Genomic DNA, 23,228 nt, shown 5'->3' with positions numbered 1-23,228 from the left:
TACTGTAAAGATAAATAAGTTACAACAAATTAGTATCTTTATTGATGTAAAAATACTATAAAAGTAGTAATTGCCATGAAAAGATATTTTTATTGGTGTAAAAATATAGTAAAGGAATTGCAAGTTTTTAGTAATATTATTTAGATGGAGTTGTTGGAATACGGAGATCTAAGTAAATTACTGGTTATTAATTTCATGGTTGGAAAAATACAGAATTGAATTGCAAAGTGGTGAATAATGTAATTTAGATAAAATATAACTATTGCTCTAGGAATACTGTAGTATGAGTGAATTATGAGTTGTATTTGTATTGTTGTATAAATACGGTAATCGAATCACTATCGGTTGGAAAGGATATATATGGAGTAGTGATATCTCTCTGTGGTTTATAACAGGAAATTGTTATTTTTATCATTGCATTTGTATGTGAATGAGTTATGTTAGGGAGGAGTTAAAATTTCGAATGCGATTTATATTTCAAAGCTTCACGGGATAAGCTAAAAATTGCTAGGGTAAGGGATTTTGATATTGTAGTAAAATCTCGCAATGGCCTTTTTAGCAAAACAAAAGAAAGCAGATTTGATTGCACTAGCAGAAGAGTTAGGGGAAGTTGTAACTCCAAATCTCACCTTACTACAGTTGAGGAAATTAATTATAGATTCCACAGACTACGAGGAAGAATTAATTAAAAATATGCTAGAGACGATAGTGGAAGAGAGGTTGGAAAGGGAAAGGGAGGAAAAACAAAGAGAAAATGAGGAAAAACAAAGAGAACATGAGTATAGAATGTTAGAACTAAAAATTAAAAATCCTGCTCAGGAAATTTCGGGAGGTAGGGAACAAGTTGCAGATGAGTTCACGAGTTATTTGAATAAGATGAGGAACGCGTTAGAACCACCGAAGAGAGTAGAAGATTGGCCTTTCTATTTTCAAAATGTAGAAAGAACGTTTAGAATATATGAGATTCCAGAAGGGCAATGGGGAAAGTTATTAGTATATAAGTTAAATGACGATATAAGAATGAGTACATGGATAAGTGAGGAGAATCTGAGCGATTATCATAAAATCAAAGAGATAATTTTGAAGAGATATCAAATCACCCCCTTACAACACAAAAAGAACTGGGAAAATTGTGTGAAAGTAAAGAAAGAATCATATACTCAATTTTCATATCGTCTAAGTACAGCATTAAATTTATATTTAAAGGCTAGGGAAATTACCACTTTGGAAGAACTAAAACAACTGTTGATAGCGGATAAAATTAAAGATAATTTAGGACCGCAAATAAAATCACATATATACTTAAAGGAAACAGAAAGCTGGTTACCGTTGGAGAAGTTGACTAATGAAATCGATAATTTTATTTCTGCTATGCCCGAATATGGGGATCAAAAGGTAAATAAATGGGTAGAGAAAGAGCTGATGGAAAGGAATAAAGAAAACCATCAGCAGACCCGTATGAACGCTCGCTATGATCAATATAAGGAGAGCGGAAGGGAAAGTAGAAGTAATAACCGATTTGAACGACAAAATACAAGAAAAGATCAAAATACAATGCAATGCTATGAGTGTCAAGAAGTAGGACAATTTAAACGGGCTTGCCCGAAGTTGAAAGCGTCAAGTAAAACCCAACACAAAACGCCAGAAGAGAGGGGAATTAATAAGATATGTATTCCTATAAATAATTCAGAGTTGGTGCTCAGAGATATCGAGGAGGGTAAATTGGAGAAGGATAGACCAATAGTTGATATTGCTATTGATGGACATAAATGTAGAGCCCTTGTAGATACTGGTGCGGAAATTAGTGTTTTTCGAAGATCAATAATCCCCGATAAATATTTAGAATCGGTAGGTAAAATATTTCTTAGACCAGCAATCGGTCCGCAAGTAGAAGCGCAACTGGCGGCAGTACCTGTGAGTTTGTGGAAAGGAGCTGATGAATCAGTAAATCCTTACGTAACTGTGCATGTGGCTGTAGCAGAAAATTTAAATGAGATTGCGTTAATTACGCCTGAGGTTTATAGACTAGTGAATGAACAATGGGAAAAATATTGTGGAGAAGCAGAGCAAGTAGCCATGGTCCGTGAGCTGAGCGAGGTAACGGCGGGGGAAAGCGAAGAGAGACGCAGCGAGTCAGAAGGGGGGAGGAAAGAAGAAACCAAAGGGTTGGGAGATAACGGAGAAGAAAGCCCGAGCGTTACACCTCTGGGAAACTTGGAATGGGAAAAAGAAGAAACAGCAGGGGTGTTAGATTCAAGACAGTTTTCTCAATCGGAGAATTTTCGAAAGGAGCAAGCGGAATGTCAGACTCTTATCAATGCTTTCAAAGATGCGGAACAGGCAAAGAATGGATATTTGGTAGAATCGGGACTTTTATATCACAAGGGGATGGTAGCCGGACAAGAAACTAGACAATTAGTAGTTCCTTTCAATAAAAGGAGAGAGATTTTAAAATTGGCACATGAAACTTTAACAGGAGGTCATCTAGGGACAAAGAAAACCCGCGATAGGATACAACTGTCTTTTTGGTGGGAAGGATTAACGAAAGAAGTTAATGCGTTTTGTGAAAGTTGTGACAATTGTCAGTTACGGCGTAAAGTACGAGTAAATGACCGGGCCCCAATTGAAGCAGTGGTACGCCCTGGGTTACCGTTTCAAGTCCTAAACGCTGATATATTTGGACCAATAGAACCAAAATCCTCTAGGGGGCATCGATATGTATTGTGTGTCATGGATCAACACAGTAGATGGCCAGAGGCAATACCTCTAAAATCCTTACATGCGAAACCGACATGTGAGGCATTTATAGACATATTTATGAGAACCGGGATACCACGAATGATTGCAATGGATAATGCATCAAATTTCAAGGCTAAATTAACTCAGGAATTATCGAAGAAACTAGGAGTAACCCCAAAGTTTTCCTGCCCAGGGTACCCCCAGTCCAATGGTTTGGTAGAGAGATTTGTGGCGACAATGAAAAATATGCTGCACCATGCAATCAAAAGTCATGGGAGGTCCTGGGACAAACAGTTGCCATTTTTGTTATGGGCGTATCGGGAGGTTCCCAATTCTACGACTGGAGTTCCTCCGTTTATGTTAGTATATGGGCATCTTCCCATAGGACCACTGGCAATATTAAAAGCTAGTTGGGAGGGAGATATAATCTTGCCTGAAGGAGTAGGCCGATCAGTCGGGGAGTATCTATTTACACTAAGGGAGAAATTAGAGAAAGCAAAAGAATTCGCTAGCGAACAAGCGGAAGTACAACAAAAGAAGTATACACACCATCATAATCTGAGGTCACGAGAGAGACAATTTCAGGTGGGGGGATGAGGTGATTGTATTAATTCCTGACTCTACAAATAAAATTTGTTCAAAATGGCAAGGACCAGGGGAGATAGTAGAAAAGAAATCACAACATTCATACTTGGTAAAGTTACCAGGGGGATCAGTGCGACATTTACACCAAAACAAGTTGCGAAAATATGTTCAACCAATAAATACAATAGGGGTAATTTATGAGGTAGATGAAGAATTTGGGGAAGTGCAGCATCTCCCGATAGAAGGGGAAGAAAAGGTTCAATATGATGAAATAAAAGACATCTTAAGGGATCAAAATCTGTCCGCCGAACGGGAGGAAGAAGTGAAAAAAATTATATGGGAATATAAGGAGGTTTTTGATGGGCAAATCAAAAGGGCAAACGTGGGAGCCCACTCCATTAAGTTGAAGCCGGGGGCACAAAGAAAGCAGCCTTATATATATAAAGTACCAGAATCTTTGAAAGCTAAAGTGGAAAAACAAATAGCGGAGTTATTAGAAAAAGATTTAATTGAACCGTCATCAGGGGAAATTGCATATCCAATTGTGTGTGTTGCGAAAAAGGATGGCACGATTCGTTTATGTTGTGATTATCGAGCGTTGAATGCTGATACACAGGTAGTACCATTTCCAATGCAAAATTCAGAAAATTTAAGGTTTAGAGCAGGGGCAGCAAAATTTTTAACTACGTTGGATCTGTTAAAAGGATATTGGGAGATCCCACTACAAGAGGATTGTAGGGAGTTGACAAGTTTTGTGTCACCTAAGGGGCAATACCAATGGAAAGTGATGCCGTTCGGATTATCGGGATCAGCAGCTACGTTCCAGAAAGCCATGAACATAGCGTTGAGACCGCATAGTGAATATGCAGAAAGTATTATTGATGACATTGTCATTTTTTCGAATGATTGGGGGAGTCATCTGGAGCACATAAAGGCGGTACTTAAAACCTTAAAGGAGTTAAGGCTATCGGCGAATTTAAAGAAATGTACTTTCGCAAAACCGAAAGTAAAGTATTTAGGGCACATAGTGGGATCAGGAGAACATTGTCCTGACCCAGAAAAATTGATGGTAATAAGGAAAATTAAGGTACCTAAGACGAAGAGAGCTCTTCGTTCGGTCTTAGGTCTGTTCAACTACTATAGAGAATATGTTCCTAAATACGCAGAGATTGCGAAGCCCCTCACTGATTTGACAAGAAAAAGCATCCCAAATGAGATAACATTAGACAGGAATGCCGAAAAAGCGTTCGATACATTAAAAGAATTCCTTTGCAGTAAAGTCATACTGAGCACACCAGACATGTCTCAACCATTTGAAATCCATACAGATGCCTCATTGGTAGGGATTGGTGCGTGTCTGGTGCAAAGAGATAAAGATGGAAAGGAAAGGCCAATCACCTTCATTAGCCAGAAATTAACACCATCTCAGGCAAAATGGAGTACTATCGAAAGGGAGGCCTATGCGGTGATTTGGGCTCTGGGAAAGTTCGAAGAGTGGACATTCGGGAAGGAAATAACTCTCTACAGCGATCATAACCCTTTAAAATTCTTGATGGAGGGAATCCCGAAAAACGCGAGATTGCAGAGATGGGCATTAGCTTTAACCCGCTTTGATGTTCGAATAAAACACAAAGAAGGCAAGAAGAATGGGGATGCTGATGCATTATCTCGGTTGTATGAAGAGGAGGGAAAGGCATAAGGAATTTCTGAACTTTATGTGTATGATTAATTATGTTTATATGTAAGATATTATGTATATGAAAAAAAAATGTGTTATGATTTGATTGGAAATTTGTATTTGTTGCTAATACTCAGAAATTTAAAGTTATTTGAATCATGGTTTAAAATTTTAAATGTGGAATGAATTAATTGTTTAATTTGGTTGATAAAGTAAATGTATATTTATGTGTCAAAAGATGTTGGTATGAGGTATATTTTCGTATATGGGGTACACAAACCAAAATACACATCAAAAATTAATTTCTATTCTCAGAGCTCTTGGTTGATATAGGTACCTTTGCTGGGAATGGAAAGGCTACCATAGGGTAGTGGAAAATACCTAGGAATGTGAACTTTATGGGTTTGCAATGCAATGCTTCATGGCATTTCAAACCGGAGGGAGGATGTCAGCCCGTGGCTGACCAGGGCAGCACGTGCTTTAATTAACTGCAGATGGGACAGGTGTCCCACACATGGTCAGGCCGGAAATGCCAAAGAACCGGCTATCCGTGGGAAAAAGATAAGACATTCTACGCGAGAAGTGGAAAGAGACCGGTGGTCTGATAGCCAGGCTCTGGTCTTGGTGATGATTGGTAATTGTAAAAACGTTGTACATATTGTATTATAAATGATATAAATAACCAAGACATTCATTAATAAAAGTTTAAATAAACAAAATGAACTCCAGAATGTAATAATTTCAAACGAACTGCACAATAATACAGCGCAGAAAAAGAAAAAAGTGACAAGGAGTTCACAATATGTATCAAATTATTGAAATATTTTCAGTGCATGTGAATTTAGTTAAATAAGAATTGGATCAATTTTTCAATATTTTAATACAAACTTTATGAGAGTGAGATCTTCGGAAAGCAACAGAATTTAGATCTATTTGTGTTTTTAATTTTATTTGATACAGTAAGTGGCAAAAGAAATTTTTTAAGTATAATGAGAATAAATTTAGAATATTGGAGTTTTAATGTTAAAGTTATCCTAAACCACACTTAGTAACAGCACCTATCATTGCTCTCCTAAGATATCTTGCCACAAAACATTTTTCTTTTATTTGTGCTAATTATCTCTAAATTTAATTTTTTGTGCCTTGAAAACCCATTTGTTTGTAGGTGCCTCACTATATTATTTTACTTAGATTTTTAGGATTCTTTTATTTGGGTTTGTTTTACACAGTGGAAGATCTAAAAAATATTTATTCTAAATGTCCTTAACTCTTGTAAGGGTTCTGATAGGTTATAATTGAAAAATAACTAAAAAATTCAAGTACAGTCAAATACCTATGCAAACGTATAAAACGCAGTTCTTTATGAACTGCACCATTTTCAGATGTAAACAATAAATTTTGCAGCTCAAAAATTCCCCATTTTCTCCTTTCAAGCATAAAAATTCTTAGGCAAATTAAATTTTGAACCAGTTCTTCATCTTTCCATCTTAATTCAAAGCTTTTTAATTGAAAATTAGTATTCACAGAGAAAAGAAAAAGTGCCTGTTTGGTTTTGAAAATGCACCTAATGCACAAACTGTGAAACTAGCGGAAGTGTAGGATAATTCACTTTCTTTTGATTGAAACATATTTGTGAATGACAATATTTATATTATATTGCCTAGCTAGTACTTAATACTCATTAAAGTTAAGGAATATTAGTTTCAAAATTTGTGAAATGATCTACGTAATGTCTGTCTTTCACGAGAAAAGCCCATTACGACATTTTCTGCAAGGGTTAGCAGAAAGGATTTTTTGCACCATTTTGCCACTCATCTTCTCGCCTTTGTGCAGTCGTATGAGTTTTTCTAACATTAAGCTTCCCTTGGAAAAATGAGGAGCGCCTCGTTACTATAGCAGTAGACAGGCACAGACATTTCAGCGGGAGCTTTTCTCGTGATGGACGGACCTTATATCTAAAATTTCGATAATGATCTGATCCAAAACCTGTGTTACACAAAAGCTCTGGTCCCAAGCTTAGAGCAAGGATTAAATTGGAGGGAGCAAGTCCAATCATTAGCTTAGCAAAAACTGACCCAAAGGCCCCAAGTCATGTGTCTCAACGACAAATGGTTGGCACGTTTTGCGAAAAACAAGCAAAAGAAACCAGATTTCTTCCAATGCTTTGCTTTAAAATCTTTCATGTAATTTGGGAACTTGGTTTCATGAATGAAAGTCTTCACTCCCTCCATTTAATCTCTTCTCAATGCAGTGGCGCAGCCACGGCAGGGGTTTTGGGGTTAAAACCCCTCCCAGAACACAAGCATTCATTTCCTCCGTTAAAATCAAGGGAAAAAAGCAGAGTATTTGAGCTTTTCCAAGCGGAATAGGTTTCAACAAAATGTCTTACTGCTTTTAATGATCGGGAAGTTGTCGAAATTACTTTTCAATTCTTAAATATAAAAGTTGTATTTCATGATGAGCACCCCACGTCCTCCCTGGTATAAGATAGCTAAAATGGTGTCAATAAAGCTCTAGAGGTTATCATGGTCCCTCAGCACATCCATCACTGCACAAATTCTTTTTAGGGACATCTAGAGAGAGAAAGCCTATTGCACCGGATTTTCTGAGGCAATTAACCCATTCTCATTGAAAGGTCGAAACTGTTATTAGCTAGCATTTGACATTCATAAAGACATGACTGTATTTGAAGAGGAGGTTTTATGATCTCGTGAAAAATACACACACAAAAAAAAGGGATACAAGTTTGAAGTAAAACAAATAATGAATACCCTGTGCATTTTCCCACTTTCTTCGTTTTATAGTGATATCTATATGAATTATTAATTGTTTTTAAGCAGTTACTTTGAATTAATAATTACTAATCTGTAGAAATTCTTTGACATTGAATAATTATACATTGTAAATGAATGCGAATGAAAGCAACAATTTTCAATTTTGAAAACCCCTCCCAGAAAAGTTCTCTGACTGCGCCACTGTCTCAATGGTCCCAAGGTGGGGGTTATAATGGTCTTCTACTGTATAAAACCTTAAAATAACTAAATAAAAAGTGTCTAATTACAAACGTTTTGTTTAAACTGCGATAAGTTATGTGCCAAAGTGAAATAGATCATGATATTTAATTTAGTGTTTTTTTTACTCAAGTTTTCTTCAATATTTCAGCTTTTTCAATTTATTTTTCTTAATTTTGTCTTAAAAGTTGTAATTTTTCATTTTTAGGATGGTGGTGTACCGGAAGATTTGTATGATGCTCTAATAAAATGTCATTTGGGAGATGAGAGCAAAAAAAGGGAAATTGTTTCCAAAACACTGGACAAATGTGATATTCTTGAAAGTGATGATTTGGGATACCCAGGTAGGTTCAAAAAAAAAAATGCATTGTGCATGTGTATGTGTATTTACATTAAATCAGACAATGTGGAACATATTTTTACTCTATAAATTATTTTGCGATTCATGAATATTTTTTGTTAACTGTTAATTCAGGTCTGATTCCAACTTGCCAAAAGGCATTCAGATATGGCTAATAGTGTAGCTCTTTGCAATTGTTGCTGTAAAAGTACAGTATTATCTTTGTAATTTAACAAAATTTCTCATTTTAAAAACCAATAGATTTTTTTAAAATTATTGTTGAGAAAGTGACTTGAACTGAAAACATGTCTGCTAATTCATAGTGTGCTTGTAATAATGGTAATAGTTTGCTTAAACAGTGTCCCCCCGCCTATCTATACCACTGTGCTCAAGTATTTCTTAGAAAGCACAATATTGAGAGTAGTTTAGAAAGTATGGCTCATGCACACACTGTCATTTTAATGTAGTTTTGCATTCAAATTACAGGGGTCGAAGTAGTCCTATATATCCTATATTTCCTATATTTTCAAAAAAAGCATCAAAATCGTCCTATATTTCCTATATTTTTGAAAAATGTCTTATATTTCCTATGTTCCCATTTTTTACCCAATATATCTTTTAAAAGGAACAGTAAATAAACTTTCTGACATCGGATTTTTCGCTGAAAGTACGTGCCCAAAAAGAATTTCAAATTAAAAAACTCGGGAAGATTTCGATAATTGGGAATCTGGCGATCATTCTTAATTGGCGTCAGTTTTTTGCTCCAGCACCTGCACAAGAGGTATTTTTCATTGCAAATCTAAACAAAGAGAAAGGAAACATCTATTCACATAGGGTTACTATAAATCAGCAGGGTTACCAAAATAAAATTATTTACGCCAAAAATAAGAAGACTGCGCCAGATTCCCAATTATCGAAATATCCCCCAAAACTCAACTGAGTAAATCCTACGACAGGCATCTTCTCTCATTGGCTACAGCAATCTGACGTCACTCTATAGTGGGTGGAGTTTCGAGAACTAAATCTGTAGTTGGTTTTAGAATTTTGTGTTTGGAGGGGGGGGGGGGGGGGCAACAGCCGTTTGTTTTGTTTTCCATCATGGTTTTCGTTGGTATATTTTGTGTTCAGTGCATTTTCTAAACGGAATGTTCTAATATTCTTTTTGTAATCTTTTCTTTTTGTGGAATTTTGGGATCGTGGAATGTTAGTTCCTTATGATGTTAAAACGTAGTTTGTTGTAATAAGTGGAATTATAATTGCGAAATTGCATCGCTTAACAAAGTTTCGTGTGGAGGGGTTGAACCAGGAGGACATTTTTGGTGCAAGGTGCACTAAAGGAAAAGATGATTTTACCGCTATTTGCCATTTTTGCAACTGTTCAATGCTCATAAGCAATAGTGGATTTTCGCAATTGAGGCTGCATGCTTAAACATTCAAGCATAAAGAAAATTCTGAAAAACGTCAGAAGGATCCTTCTCAAGCTCTGTTTGTTCTTAATACAAGTGGTAAAGGGTTCAGTTTAGATATAAAACCAAAGAACAGTGGAACTAGTACTTGGGTCATGAGTGAGCAAGAAAAAATAAAAATTATCTTTGTTCAAATTTTGTTTAGTTATTTACTGTAAAGTACACTTTTTTCAAAAATTATTCTTTCAACTACAAGAAATTCATTTCAGATGTAAGTTATAATTTTGTTTAAGGGTTTTTTTTTTTTTTTTTAACAAAATCATTGATAAGAATAACTAAATAATATATGATATGTATTATTTCTTTTTTCATAGCAAAATTAATTCATGTAATGTGTCCTATATTTTTTGTGGAAAATGTCCTATATGTGACAAGTCGGTCACTTCTACCCCTGAAATTATTGTATGAAAACATAATCAAAATCGTTTTTTACAGAACCAAGTTTATTGAAAGTAAACCATTTGGTGGAGAAACATCGTCTACTAGCTCTCGAAGATGGACTCTTTTATGCTGGATGCATAAAAGAAATTCAAGTGTCTGATAGGTATATTGAATTCAGTAATGATTTTTGACATAATTTTTTTATACAAGTTAAAAATGTGAACAGTTTTATAAATGTCCTTATTTTTTAGGTATGGTATTGCTTTGGATGGTCAAAGAGGAAATAAACTTCATGTCTTCACTCAAGAGGAATTGCTTACTCAAGCAGTTAGTATCTCAAATTTTAATGTAAAAAAGTGTCAAGAGCAATCTTGGTGTAAATTTAATAGTGTTTCGTTAAAAAATTTTTAAGTAATACTTGTCAGTGTTAGATTTTTTAAATTTATTTTTTATTTATTTATTTTTTTTTTTTGCAAATGAATATTTTAGTTGATTTCAAAATCATGCTTTAGACCAAAAAACTGTACAAGGTCTTTTTTTTTCCATCCTTCCATTTCTAAAAGACCTTAAGAATCATCTTTAAAAATTTATATTTTTACTTTAAATAATAGAATTTTCAATCAATAAAAAATCTTGATTTTTTTTCTTGTTTAGATTGTAGAATCAAAACCTCTGTCGTCAGAACTTCCAGAAGGTACTAGAGTTTGTGCTTATTGGAGCCAGCAATATAGATGTTTATATCCTGGTGTCGTTGGGAAAGGTAATAAATCGCTGAATATACATATTACAGTAGTAAATTAAACTTTTCCAAATACATGTCAATTGTTATGAGCATGAAAGCTTTACTTTTATTAGAAACTAGTGGTACCCGCACGACTTTGTCCGTAGTAGAAAATTAAATGGTTATTTGGTTCACCTGTATATTTACAAATAATGGATGGTGGATTTCTCGCCAATTTGCTGGCTCATGTTACGGTTCCACCTTAAGATAATTTCGTAATTTATTCTTCCACGTTATGATAATTTGCAGGGTAAAATATTTTTTAAATTGGAATAGAAAAAGAACAAAATCGAATTTTCGAAAAATCGCTTCGAGGTGCACACCCCCATGCTACAAACTAATTTTGTGCCAAATTTTATGAAAATCGGCTGAACGCGTCACAGAGATCCTGACGGAAAGACTTTCAGCTTTATTATTAGTAAGGATTCCAAAAGAAATCTATTTATGTCAACCAAAAAAAAAAGGTTCTTATGAATTATTAATTTAAAGGAAAAATTCACTGCTCAAATAAAAATAAATCTGGTTTTTAAAAATGTCTTCTATTTGATTTTTTGAATCTATTAATACTAAGGTTAGAGAGCACCATAAAATCATACATTGTGTGCATTATTGGTTACATTTATTTAACTTGCAAGTTTCATTTCAACATTAAAACTTACATCTTAAGCATAGAAATATTCATAAGAAGTAGCTTTTAATTATTATTGACGTTGACATGCACTTTGTATAGAAAGATTGTTCTCTTTATGTAACTCACATTTTTGTGAATTTAAAATATGTTTTAAAAATGTTCTATACAATATTACTATAAATATTTTCATGCTTTTCCAGCTCCTTCTCCTAGTGCTGATTGGTCAGAGCCAAGGGTTTTTGTACTTTTTGATGATGGAGATTCTGGTCAAATTCCTACCAAGAACATCAGACTGTTACCTTCAGATATACTTCCAGGTATATATTGTAAAATTTTTGCTTTTTTAAAAATTGGTTGTCCAAAAAAGTGATAGAAAATAAGCGCTCATTGTGGGGGGGGGGGGGACAACATGCAGGAACAGGAAAACCTATTTTATTGACTAAAGGGATGAGTGACATTTAATATAAAAGGTACTCAAAATATATACAATTTCCCACTATAGTAATCCATCCGGTTCCATTCCTAACTCTAAGAGTCGTTAAATTTCTTAATTAGATAAGTACAACAGCCACAAAATAAGCTTAGTAGCTAAATCCAAAAAAAATACATCTCGAAAAATCCTCATTAAAACGAAAATCCTTATTAGAATCAAGATCACAGTCCTTAAAACTGCCTATTGGTATGTTTACAAAGGAAATCGCCATTAGAATATAGTCTATAGTTTCTAAAATTTAAAACAAAATAGTTCTTTTACAAATTGTCCTAAGCCCCCCCCCCCCCCCCCCCGAAATAAAGAGAAGATAATGGAAAAGCCAATGCTTTTGCAACCAAAATCGTTTCTCATCATTTCAGTGTATTTGAAAAGCCTCCTAAATGATGAAAATAAGGTCAATTTCTGTGATTTTTCATTTAGTATCTTCCCTAATTTAATCGTCATAGGCGGCTCTTATGGGAAGGGGGCAACTGCCCCCTCACTTCCTAAAGTAAAGGGGCCTTGCTTCCTAACTTTCCAGAGTAAAAAATTAATTATTGATTGAAAAATTATTTTTTTTTCTAGGGCAGACTGATTTATTTCATGAAAGATAACTAAAACTTCCAAATAAATGAGCTCTTTTTATCTTATTTCATAATGATGAAACTTTAAAATGGAAAGGGAAAGTCTGCGATGGCCATTCATCCCGATTTTTGATGCTATTTCCCTTTTTTTTTATAAGTTATCAGCAATATTAAAAACCAATTAAAAAGCCCAACTTTACAAAGAAAAAGAAAAACAATCAGCTTCAGTGGCCACGCCCCCAAACCCCCTACTACATCTGACCCCCCACTTTTTTGATGCACCAGCTGCCAATGTTAATCATCATAGAGATGAGACCACGTGAATAGGGTTACCTGAGATTTTTCAAAACCTCTGCAAAAGTCTCAGTTATACTTCCCTGTAAGTGAAGAGTTAGCCAGACACAGATACATACAGGCATTTGTTTATTCTTTGGTTTTTTTTTTTTTTTTTTTTTTTGAGGGTATTATATATTTGCTTTTTTTTTTTTTTTTTTTTGCTGTGCTGGTTCTTACTTATATAATAAAAAAATACATTTTTGATTTCAGCATTGGCTGAGCAAGTTACTACTGCAAAAAATACAGATGTGAAGCTGAAGCGGGGTAAATCTCGCACTTTACGTTGCTCAACTTCAAAATGCTCTAGTACAGACCATTGTGGTAAGTTTTCCTTGTATTTCTCCTACTTAAAATCTGATGATACATTTGAATGTATTAATATCTTAACCTTTTCACTTGTTTTTTATTTGGCTTTTTTTCTTCCCTCGGACACATGTCAGTAGTACTGAAATAATGAGTTAAAATTGCAATGAGAGAAAAGCTAAACTATTTTCAGTCAGATCCATCCTATTTAGTCTTATAGAAATTGCCAGGGGGACGTATATAGCCAAAAAAGAGGCATGTTGCTGCTCTTGTTCTTCAAAAATTTGTCATTGCGTTATCAAGCTTCTACTTTATTTACATATATACTTGGGCGTGCATAAAATTTTTGGGGCCCATTCATATTGTTTGCCCCCTAGTCCCTGCATATATTTCATCCCTCGTTTCAAAAATCTCGAGCCCCCCCCCCCTTCAGGCTCGGGCCAACGGGTGTCCCTTCGCTCCCCCCCCCCCCCCCCGACACGCCCCTGTCTATACTGTATGATCATGAAATGAGACCTCTACTAGGCATAGTGACAAGAAAATTTCATTTATGCTCAAGTGAGATTTTGGCATAAGGAAGGTGTGGCATTCTGTTCTTTCCATTTAGAGTAGTGTAAAATGTTTTTTTAGTGAATTTTTATAACCTCATGTTTTGCACGGTATTAAATTCTATTTATTTTTATTTGGCTTTCTCACTTTAATTCTAAAGCCAAAAATACCTGAAAAAAAAATTTTAAGTCGTATTTTTTACCCATCCTCTGGTAGTAAATAAAACGATAGATTCTATGTTTATGGAAAATGTAAATTTGTGTTTGTTGTGCTTTTGGAAAGATATAGTATTCTAACACAGGATACGGAAACACTGACAAGTAGTGGGACTTGCAAGAAAATAACGCATAATGCCCTGATGTTTTGCAATAACGAAGTATTAGAACCCAAGTTTTATTAGTATAAAATGTATTATCATAAACTAATTAATTTTCCGATTTTTCATGAAAAATTATTAACAAAAAAAAAACCTCATGTTCACACAAAACTAATTTCTTGTCTAATTTACTACCTTCTGAGTGAAATTCCAGAGCTTTTGACCTAGGAGCACTGCTGCTGCTCTACTGTCATGCTAAACAGAAAGGTGTTATCTGCAGCTGAGCTCTGAATGATAAATTGCTTTTTTAAGTTTTATGCCTCCATATATTTGATTCAGATGGTAATTTTGTCAGATTAAAAAAAAAAAAAATCCCATTCACTAATGATCATAAAACACGTATTTAGGTTCAATGTGTTCCAAAGGTAACAATAACTCAATGGACACATACTGTTTTCACAGTATAAAATTTTTGTACGTAATCTAATAAAAAAATCTTTTTTGGCAGTAAACTGTAGTCTACTTTTATGTTTACTCTCATATCGTACTATTTAATTGTGCTGATCAATTGTGCTGATGAATTGTGCTAATCAATTGTGCTAATCAATTGTGCTGATACGAAGGATATTAAGTTTGGAAAAAAAATCTCTCTATTTCTTTATTTTTAGGAACTAATAAATGGTTTGTATTGTGCACAAAATATATCGAAACACATAATTTCATGTTATGAAAATGAAAGAAAAAAAATCATTTTTTCACTCAAAGATCGATGGCAAAGCATGGTATTTTGTAGTAAGTTATCGTCCTAAGCCAGGGCTAAGGCAGAAAGACTTAAAATACACCACCAGCTCAGTTATTCAATCCGAGGACTGCAGTTTCGGGCTTCTTAGCACTCATCAGCCCGGAATAAATTTTATTAGCTACCAGTTTATTTGACTCTCACTTTGAGTTGAACCACACCATTGCTGTGGTCGCTCATCTGGTTTGCTAATTCTGTATTAGCTACCAGTTTGTTTGGCTCTCTTGGCTCCTTTAAGAGGTTTTTCGCCTCCAGCTCATGTGATTCCTATTCTGGGTTGATGAGTGCTAAGAAGCACGAAACTGCAGTCCTCAGATGGAATAACTGAGCTGGTGGTGAATTTAAAATAATTTCTTGTATTCATAAAATAGAATTTCAAACAAAATTAAATATTTATATTACTATTACTTATATTGATATCAGTTAATATAAATACTTTTTTAGAATATACATGATTCAGATATCTTGCATGTGTTCTCCACAATGCCTGCACTGTATGCTACATCATTATTTTTTAAATTTCAGATACCGGTAATGAGAATGAGTCCAAAGAATCAAGCTGCGCAAGTATTAATGAATCTTCATGTGATGATAGCTGTTCCGTTGATTATTCTTTATCACCTAGTCAGAATACAGAGAACAACAATTTAGAAAATTGCACTTGTTCAGCTGTGAATTGCATGGAGTTTTCAAAATCAAAGAAAAGGCAGAGGAAGCGTTCAAAACGTAAAGCTAGTTACCATATCAAATTTAAAGAAGATAACACAGAAATAAAGGACAAATGTGAAGCCAAACTCAAACGTCACAAAAAATACAAAGATAAGCATCACAAGCATCATCATCGTCACCACCATCATCGTCATAATCACCATCATCATCACCACCATCATTCCAAAAAACGGAAGCACAGGAGGAGAAACGGAAAGAACCTCACATCTCAGGACAGTGAAAACTTTGCTGACCATAAATCTCGACAGACATTTCAATCTCAAGTAGAAGCATATGTTGATCATGTAGATCATTCCAACTCTCTAAGTCTACCTCAAAATGATCATGATAGGGCATGATAGAGAGAAGTTCTTTTTTATTTCTTCCAGTGTTAAGGTCAAATGCAAAGAAAAACTTTATGAAGGACTTGTTGCAAAGACTGAAATGGCAGTTAGTGTTCATGTGCTTATTTGTACATGTTGCAGATCTGTTTTAGCAATTAAAACAAGACTTCCATCACACATGGGTGTTAAAATAGAACTCTATCTTTTGTGTTGAGTCTCCTTAAAATTTTCTGTCAATTTTAGGTTTCTTGAAAATTGTAAATTATGTCAGGCAAGCAAATGCTTACAAGCTTGTACTGAAATATTAAAAATCAAAATTGTAAAATATTTCTAAAAATTAAAATCATTTTAATTGCTTACATAAAGGTATGCAGACAGATACAATTAATTGAAGCAAATTTATAAAGAATGAGTTTAAATTTAAAGAATAGTCTTTTAAATCACAGAGAAATTAATTAATTTAATATAAACCATGAAAAGATGAATGTTTTATAAATTTGCTTTAATATCTTTTTGCTTACTACTAATTGCACCAGCTACAAGAAATGTAACTAAAACATTTCAAAGAATGCATCATAATAGTTTAAATTTTTTATTTATTTATTTATTTTTTTTTTTGAACGCTATTTACCAGCTCTTAAAATCTACTTTAATTTTCGGAAAGTCTTGGTTTGTAATTTTTATGTAAGTCAATTTCATTACAGCTGAAATTTGATCAAATAGTTTTCATTCTCTACTTATGAACAATGTTTTTTGATATATGCACTCACATTAAATGTTTGAAATTGCCAGTATATTAAGAAAAAATCTGATAATTACAAAAAAAAATTTAAAATCTTGCATATGGTGGTTAAAAAGTGTGTAATTTTGTACACGAAAGTATGTTGTTGATCTTTACGCATATTTACACTATTTGAAAACATTTTTATTATATGGTTACACGAGAGAGGATATATAAAGTATTCTCATTCCTATATTGACCGGTGAATTATCTAAATTTATATCAAAAAATTGATTTTGTTATATGAGTAGTTGTATGCTTGAATAATTTAGTTTGCTCATAGTTGCATTTTATAAAAATTTTAGTTTTCAAAATATTTAAATATCAGCTTTAATTCCTTAATGTTTCTTATTTTGTGAAACTTGTTATGTTTAGTATAGTAGCACTAATTAAGTTTGCACTTAACTTAAAATTGCTTTTGCATAGTTATTGACAATGAGTTGTTGCTTTTCTTAATGTGAAAAACTTTCATTCTTTGATAAATGTTAAAACTTAATACCAGCCTAAAAATTAAATTTTCAAGCTCTCGGTTTGCCTCATGCTTAGACTGTTCCTTAATTTCATAAAATAAAATTTTAACTTTTTTAATTTTACCAAAGTTTTTCCATTTTTGTTCATGTTAGTAAATTGTTCTAGTAAATTCGGCCGTGAGGGGTGGAGGGCAAAAGGAATATACTCAATGCGAGTTATACCGAAAAACAGCAAAAAAAAAAAAAAAGCCCACTGACATATAGATACTGTTCGGGGGGGGGGGGGGGGCTAAATGACGAGCCTGAAGAGGGGGAGGGTAATTTTTAACAAGATGAAAGTTTTGTTTGTGATTAAAGAAAATTGAAACTTAAGTTATATTATGTGGGACTAAATAATTACTTATAAAAATATGAACTAAATCGTACTCATAAAAAGTGTTAAGCTTTGTTGAGTATGAAGGGATTGAGTAAATTTATGTATCGTTTTAAAATTTCAATAGATTTAATTAAATCGTTTTTAAAGACTATTGAACAATACAAATGATTGTGTCACATTTGGCAAAGCACTTGCATAAGGAATTTCGGTTTTGGCCCAAATGAAAAGAGGTATGCTTGTGTATGCCAAGGTTCCACCAATAATGTAGAATGCTTCTTACACATATATTTCGAGTCTTCCTTTTTCTCCCCCATTCCAGCTCTGTCCAACTAGATGCTGTTTACTTATTGTTGCCACTACATTAAGTAGGATTTAACTCGTAATGTAAATAATGTGCCAGTTAAAGGCATATTATAACATTTCACCATTTTATTGCTCTTCCCCAATGAAGTTTGGAGACTGGAGTTCTAAAGCTGCCATTTTTCTGGAAAATAAAGTGCTGTGGTCGCCAAAAGCACAGCCTTTTCAAAAGTGAAATTAAAAGTTTGCATCAAATTTGTAAATAGTTATATTGTGGGATAGAATAATTTCATTTGTCATAAGTTTTAAACACTCATTTTATTTTTGCTTGAATATGTTTTAGTTGATATTTCCTGTACTTTATTAAAATGCGTTATGCTTTTATAAATGTGTATAATGTACAGTATACAAGTAAGAAAACCTCTTCATAATTTTATTTTTTACAAGAAAATAAAATATATCACTTTTGAGTTCTGTAAATTGTATGTATTATAATAATAAACCTCAAAGTATGTGGCTTTTTACTTTGTCTCTGGTCTATTTTGATTTATATTTTTCATGTTCTACACTTCAAAATTTACATATCAGCATGAAAAGGATGGAGAAAGTGTAGCTCAATAAAATAAATTTCGGTTTTCCTAACACAAAACACCTTTAAAAAGAAAGCTGCTTCAACTGCACCCTATGTAATTGATCTTGAAAAATAAATTTTTCCTTCTCTCCCCATATATCAAAAACGTGGATCGACTTGAGTCATTTATGGTTAAAATGCTCCCCCTGTTTTTCTTATAACAGTCGTCACTCGCTACTTCGACTTTCGTGGGCTTTTTATGCGCTCATGTAAACTTTTTCCTGCAGAAAAATAGCAAAGTATGTCTTTAAAGTAAGATAAGCTCTTCTAAGCAGCTGTAGTTTTACTAGTTGAGGGAGTGCAGGTTATAAAATTGCCAAAGAAAGGGTAGGAAATCTCTTATCATTGTAACTGTAAAACACTTACTGGAAAATATAAATCACTGTATTATTACTAGGGGATAAATATATTTGTTTAATATATGAAGTAATGTAATGGTGGCTAAGGGTGCCGTTTCACGTATGGGGAGCTCTAACCAGGTTGAAAAACCTATTTAAATTGTAAGTTTCATAAATACAGAATCTTACTTCGCGGAAATTCAGTTAGCGCCGTATGGAACAAATTAACTGCAATAAATGAGGGTTGCCTGTACTACAGCTTGTATGGAACAATTGTAAACAAAATGTCATACAGCTAACCATTTTATTTCTTTGTATGGACAAGTGTTGAAAACTGATAATTAATCTGGGAGGGTAGTGCTACTTCCAGTCCAGTTTACAAGGTACAGGGTTCGTACGGGTCATGGAAATCCTGGAAAGTCATGAAAAAAAATATGCAAATTTCAGACCTGGAAAAGTCATGGAAAATTGAAATTTTCATTCAAAGTCATGGAAAGTTATTTAAAGTCATGAAAAAATGTCCTGGGCAAAGAGAAAGTTACAGTAGCTAAAAGAACATTAGAAATATTGAGTGATTTAGCAGTATCGCATATTAAAACTGGAAAATTGAACGATCCCAAAAACGAATCTGAATTTTGAAATCTCGTTACATCCACTTCTGTAAGCCGCTCGTCTTTTTTTGCAATGTGACGTTACTGCTTAGACATCACTCATTTTGCATTTACCATTATTTTTAACACTTTTTATATTTTATATTCTGTAGTAGCGAACTAGCACATTCTTGATTTTGCCAGGACCACTTAAAAAATGCAATTCAATTGCATTCAAGTTTGTTTCCATCACTCGTAAAATTTTATTATTAAATTTATCAGGGTTTATATAAATTTGTTAAAAGTTTTAGAAAATGAAGATCTTTTGTTTGGTGATAGAATACAGAAATAGGGGAATCCTACTACTCTAAAACAGTAGTTCCCAACATATGGCCCGCAAGACTAATCCATGCGACACACTGCTACATTCAATGTCGGGAATCAAACACTGTTGCAGAATTTCTAAACCTATTAATTTATACGCCTTTGAAAATGTGAAAATAAGTAAACAAAGACATTTAAATCAGAAGATTTATTCGCTACTGAATATTTTCTTTCTTTTTTTAAATATAAATATTTGGTTTAAAAACATGAATTTACTAAAGAATGTGGCTTTGCTTTAATGAAACAAAGTACTGTCAAGTTATTTGTATGCTTAGATGCACTGCTGCTGCTAAAAGGCAACGTTTGAGCAAATTTATTGAAAATTAGTAATGACTCATTCAACCTTTGTCCCATTAATTATCATTCTACCCGTTTATAAAAAAAAATATTAGACATTTAAGCACCGTTATATTCACTGTATGTTTACTTTACTTAAAGTATGATGAAGACAAGTAAGAATAGTTTAGTTTTTTATGTGCACAGATATTTTTTCAATCACAAGTAAGTGCTTCAATGAGGTAGTGGCATTCACTTAAAAGTACTAATAGTAATATTCTCTTTATGTAACAAGGTCATGAAATTTTTTATGAAGTCATGAAAAAGTCTTGGAAAAGTCATGGAATTTTTTCATCCAAATAGGGTATGAACCCTGAAGGTAGGAAAGGTTCTTAAAGCTTTTCTATCTCTAAGTTTGCAAATGTATTTCCAACACTATACACGTCTAATGTCTGACCAGTCGGCCATTTTAAATTCAGGTCTTTAACAACTAGACCCCAGAGCCTCTGGTCTGGAGAAAGGAACTAGGTATTGGATCTTCATCCAACAGTACTTCAGGCTTTTTAAGCTAATATTTTTTAGTACGTTGCTTTGAAGTATAAAATTTTAAAAAAGACTTTTGTTTCAGTAAAGCAGTTACTTCTACAATTTACATATTTTTAATCGGTGCTGTAGTTAAAAGATTTAGGGGAACTCATCTTTTCATAGAGTAGATGTCATGGCTGATGGTTTTTGTTAAGACTAAAAATGTTAAGATGGCTTTAATTTAAAAAATCGACATTTTATAGCAGGCGATTTTAAACGAATTTACATTTAAATTTGCTTTATTTATGCAATAAGAAAAAACATTTCCAAGAAATGCCCAGTCAACCACGGCACTGCCTTTAGCTGAAGTTGGAAGGATACTTGAAAAACAGTAGGTCATCTTCATTGGTATTCGATCATATTCTGAAGACTATCCTTATTTCAATAAGACCCACTTTCAGAAAAACTTTCATTAAAATATATTTATATTTCATTGATCAAAGTGTAAAGCTACGTTAAGTTATAATTTTAAAAACTTGTACGGGTGTGCTTCTTTCCACTATTACAGCAGATTAGTATCACTTTATAATCCATGCTTTCAAGAAGAACATTGTTCACATTTTAATCGGCATTAGTTTCAAAGCAGTGGTCTGAGTATAATAGTTGTTGTGTACTGCCTGAGGTGATGGTAGTTCAAGTCTCTGAATTAAAATTTTGCATTTAAAACCTGAACAGAATTGGGCACATCTGTGACAATATTTCCCCAGATAAATTGTAGAGAAGAAAGAGTATTTCAGTTTGAAATAAACACTACAAAAGAAAACTGTCATTCAAATGAAACTTCATTTAATAGTTTATTTGGAAATCTTTTCAACAAAAATAGTTGTGTAAAAATCAAAACTGTTATGATACTGAATTTTTTTTACAATAAAGTTTCATCAGCAAACATTAAAAAAACAAATAAAAATAATTTTGTTCGATAAATTAGGAATTATGTGAAAAGGACAGAAACCTGAATAGTTCAATGAAAATTTTTCATTTGTTATTACAAAAGAAAAAGCATATTTATACAAGAACTGTGAGAATAAGCTGTTGAAAATCTGTTACTTTACAGCTGTGTTTACAATCGATGTAAGTTGTCAGAAGAAATAGCTAACAGTATAAATTATTCTAAAAAATACAAAAGACTAAAAAACGATGACATACTGAAACATTGTTTGCTTTTTGTTATGGATTAGTTAAACCAAGCATTAAGTCTCATTTTCATTCATAGAAATAATTGTCTCAGAGAAAGAAAATGAACTACCATTAGTTTTATAGAAATACACATTTAAGCTACACATATGAATATCAGGTAAAAATCTACACAATAAAAAATTACATAAGTTACAACATGACAAGTAGAATGCAAAGCACCAGTTTTGCAAATATAAACACCAAGTATTGAACAGTATAATCATCAAAAATGACATTTTGTTTTTTATGATTTAGCAATGGGTTTGATTAAAAAAATAAGCCATTTTGAACTAATATAATCTATAAAATGCTTTTACAAAATCCTGCAATATAAAATACATTTTAGAATATGATTTAAATGAAACATGATCTCAGTATCAAATATGATTCAATTTTCGTTAGAAGTAATATGTTGGAAGTATAACATGGCACATTTAGATGCATATAACCTGTATACAAAGTTCTGAACACAACAGCACAATGACTTATGATGTGCAACAAAACATATTTAGTAAAAAATGAAATATTTACCAGTTTTGTTCTATTATTTAAAAAAAAGCTCACACACACAACAAATAGGCATCTAAATAAAGTACTTATTTCATCCTATTGTTCAATTGAAAATTCAAATATAAAGATAATTTTTTCAAAATTAAAATGATTATGTAAAGAAAGCAAGCATTTTAGATCAATGATGAAAAAAAGAGTTAACAATTGTGTAACATAAAAGAATCAACTTTCACAATGCTAAGAATAATTGTAAGCATGCCTTCCGTTATTTGACCATCATCAAAAAATAAAAACATTCCCTATCTTTTAGTTATGTTGCATTTAGTATTAGAAACATAATATCAGTCAACTTCAAAATACTGCTGTCAAATACAAAAAAAAAAAAAAAAAAAAAAAAAAAAAATATTTAGGCCTTCCACCGTTTTTTTTTTTATTTTTAAATACAATTGGTTATTTTTTAAAATGTCTCACCCATATTTCACAAGAACTATAATGACAATTTACAGCCACATTTTACCTATAAAAATAGCTATGGATTTAAAAAAAAAAAAAAACACAAAATTAATTTACTGTACTTGAATTCCTGAAACTCAATGAAATTGATTCAATTATGTTTATATTTACTTTCATTTTTAAACATTGGCACCCTATTCCTAAATTCGATTTGGTTCTCTTAATAGAAAAAAATAATAACGATGAAAATTTATTTCTGTAAAAGTGAAAATGAAACTATGGAACAATGAAAACTAAGGAATGTTAAGTTTCTTGAAAATGCAATTAATTAGATA

The 23,228-nt window shown here is 32.9% G+C and overlaps 1 protein-coding gene across 1 annotated transcript in view; it reads left to right on the top strand.

Annotated features, from left to right (window-relative positions):
* The window catches only part of LOC129220955 (uncharacterized), a 38,407-nt gene extending 20,880 nt beyond the window's left edge, over window positions 1-17,527 (top strand). The window contains exons 12-18 of the mRNA XM_054855389.1: window positions 8,222-8,357; window positions 10,255-10,363; window positions 10,452-10,527; window positions 10,855-10,960; window positions 11,813-11,929; window positions 13,215-13,325; window positions 15,497-17,527. Coding sequence (XP_054711364.1) covers window positions 8,222-8,357; window positions 10,255-10,363; window positions 10,452-10,527; window positions 10,855-10,960; window positions 11,813-11,929; window positions 13,215-13,325; window positions 15,497-16,038 — 1,197 coding nt within the window. The 3' untranslated portion in view covers window positions 16,039-17,527. The remainder of the gene's footprint in view (window positions 1-8,221; window positions 8,358-10,254; window positions 10,364-10,451; window positions 10,528-10,854; window positions 10,961-11,812; window positions 11,930-13,214; window positions 13,326-15,496) is intronic.
* The last annotated feature ends 5,701 nt before the right edge of the window (window positions 17,528-23,228 follow it).

Source organism: Uloborus diversus, chromosome 4 (genome assembly GCF_026930045.1).
Source record: "Uloborus diversus isolate 005 chromosome 4, Udiv.v.3.1, whole genome shotgun sequence".
Classification (NCBI taxonomy): domain Eukaryota; kingdom Metazoa; phylum Arthropoda; class Arachnida; order Araneae; family Uloboridae; genus Uloborus; species Uloborus diversus.
This window is presented reverse-complemented; position numbering and strand designations above follow the sequence as displayed.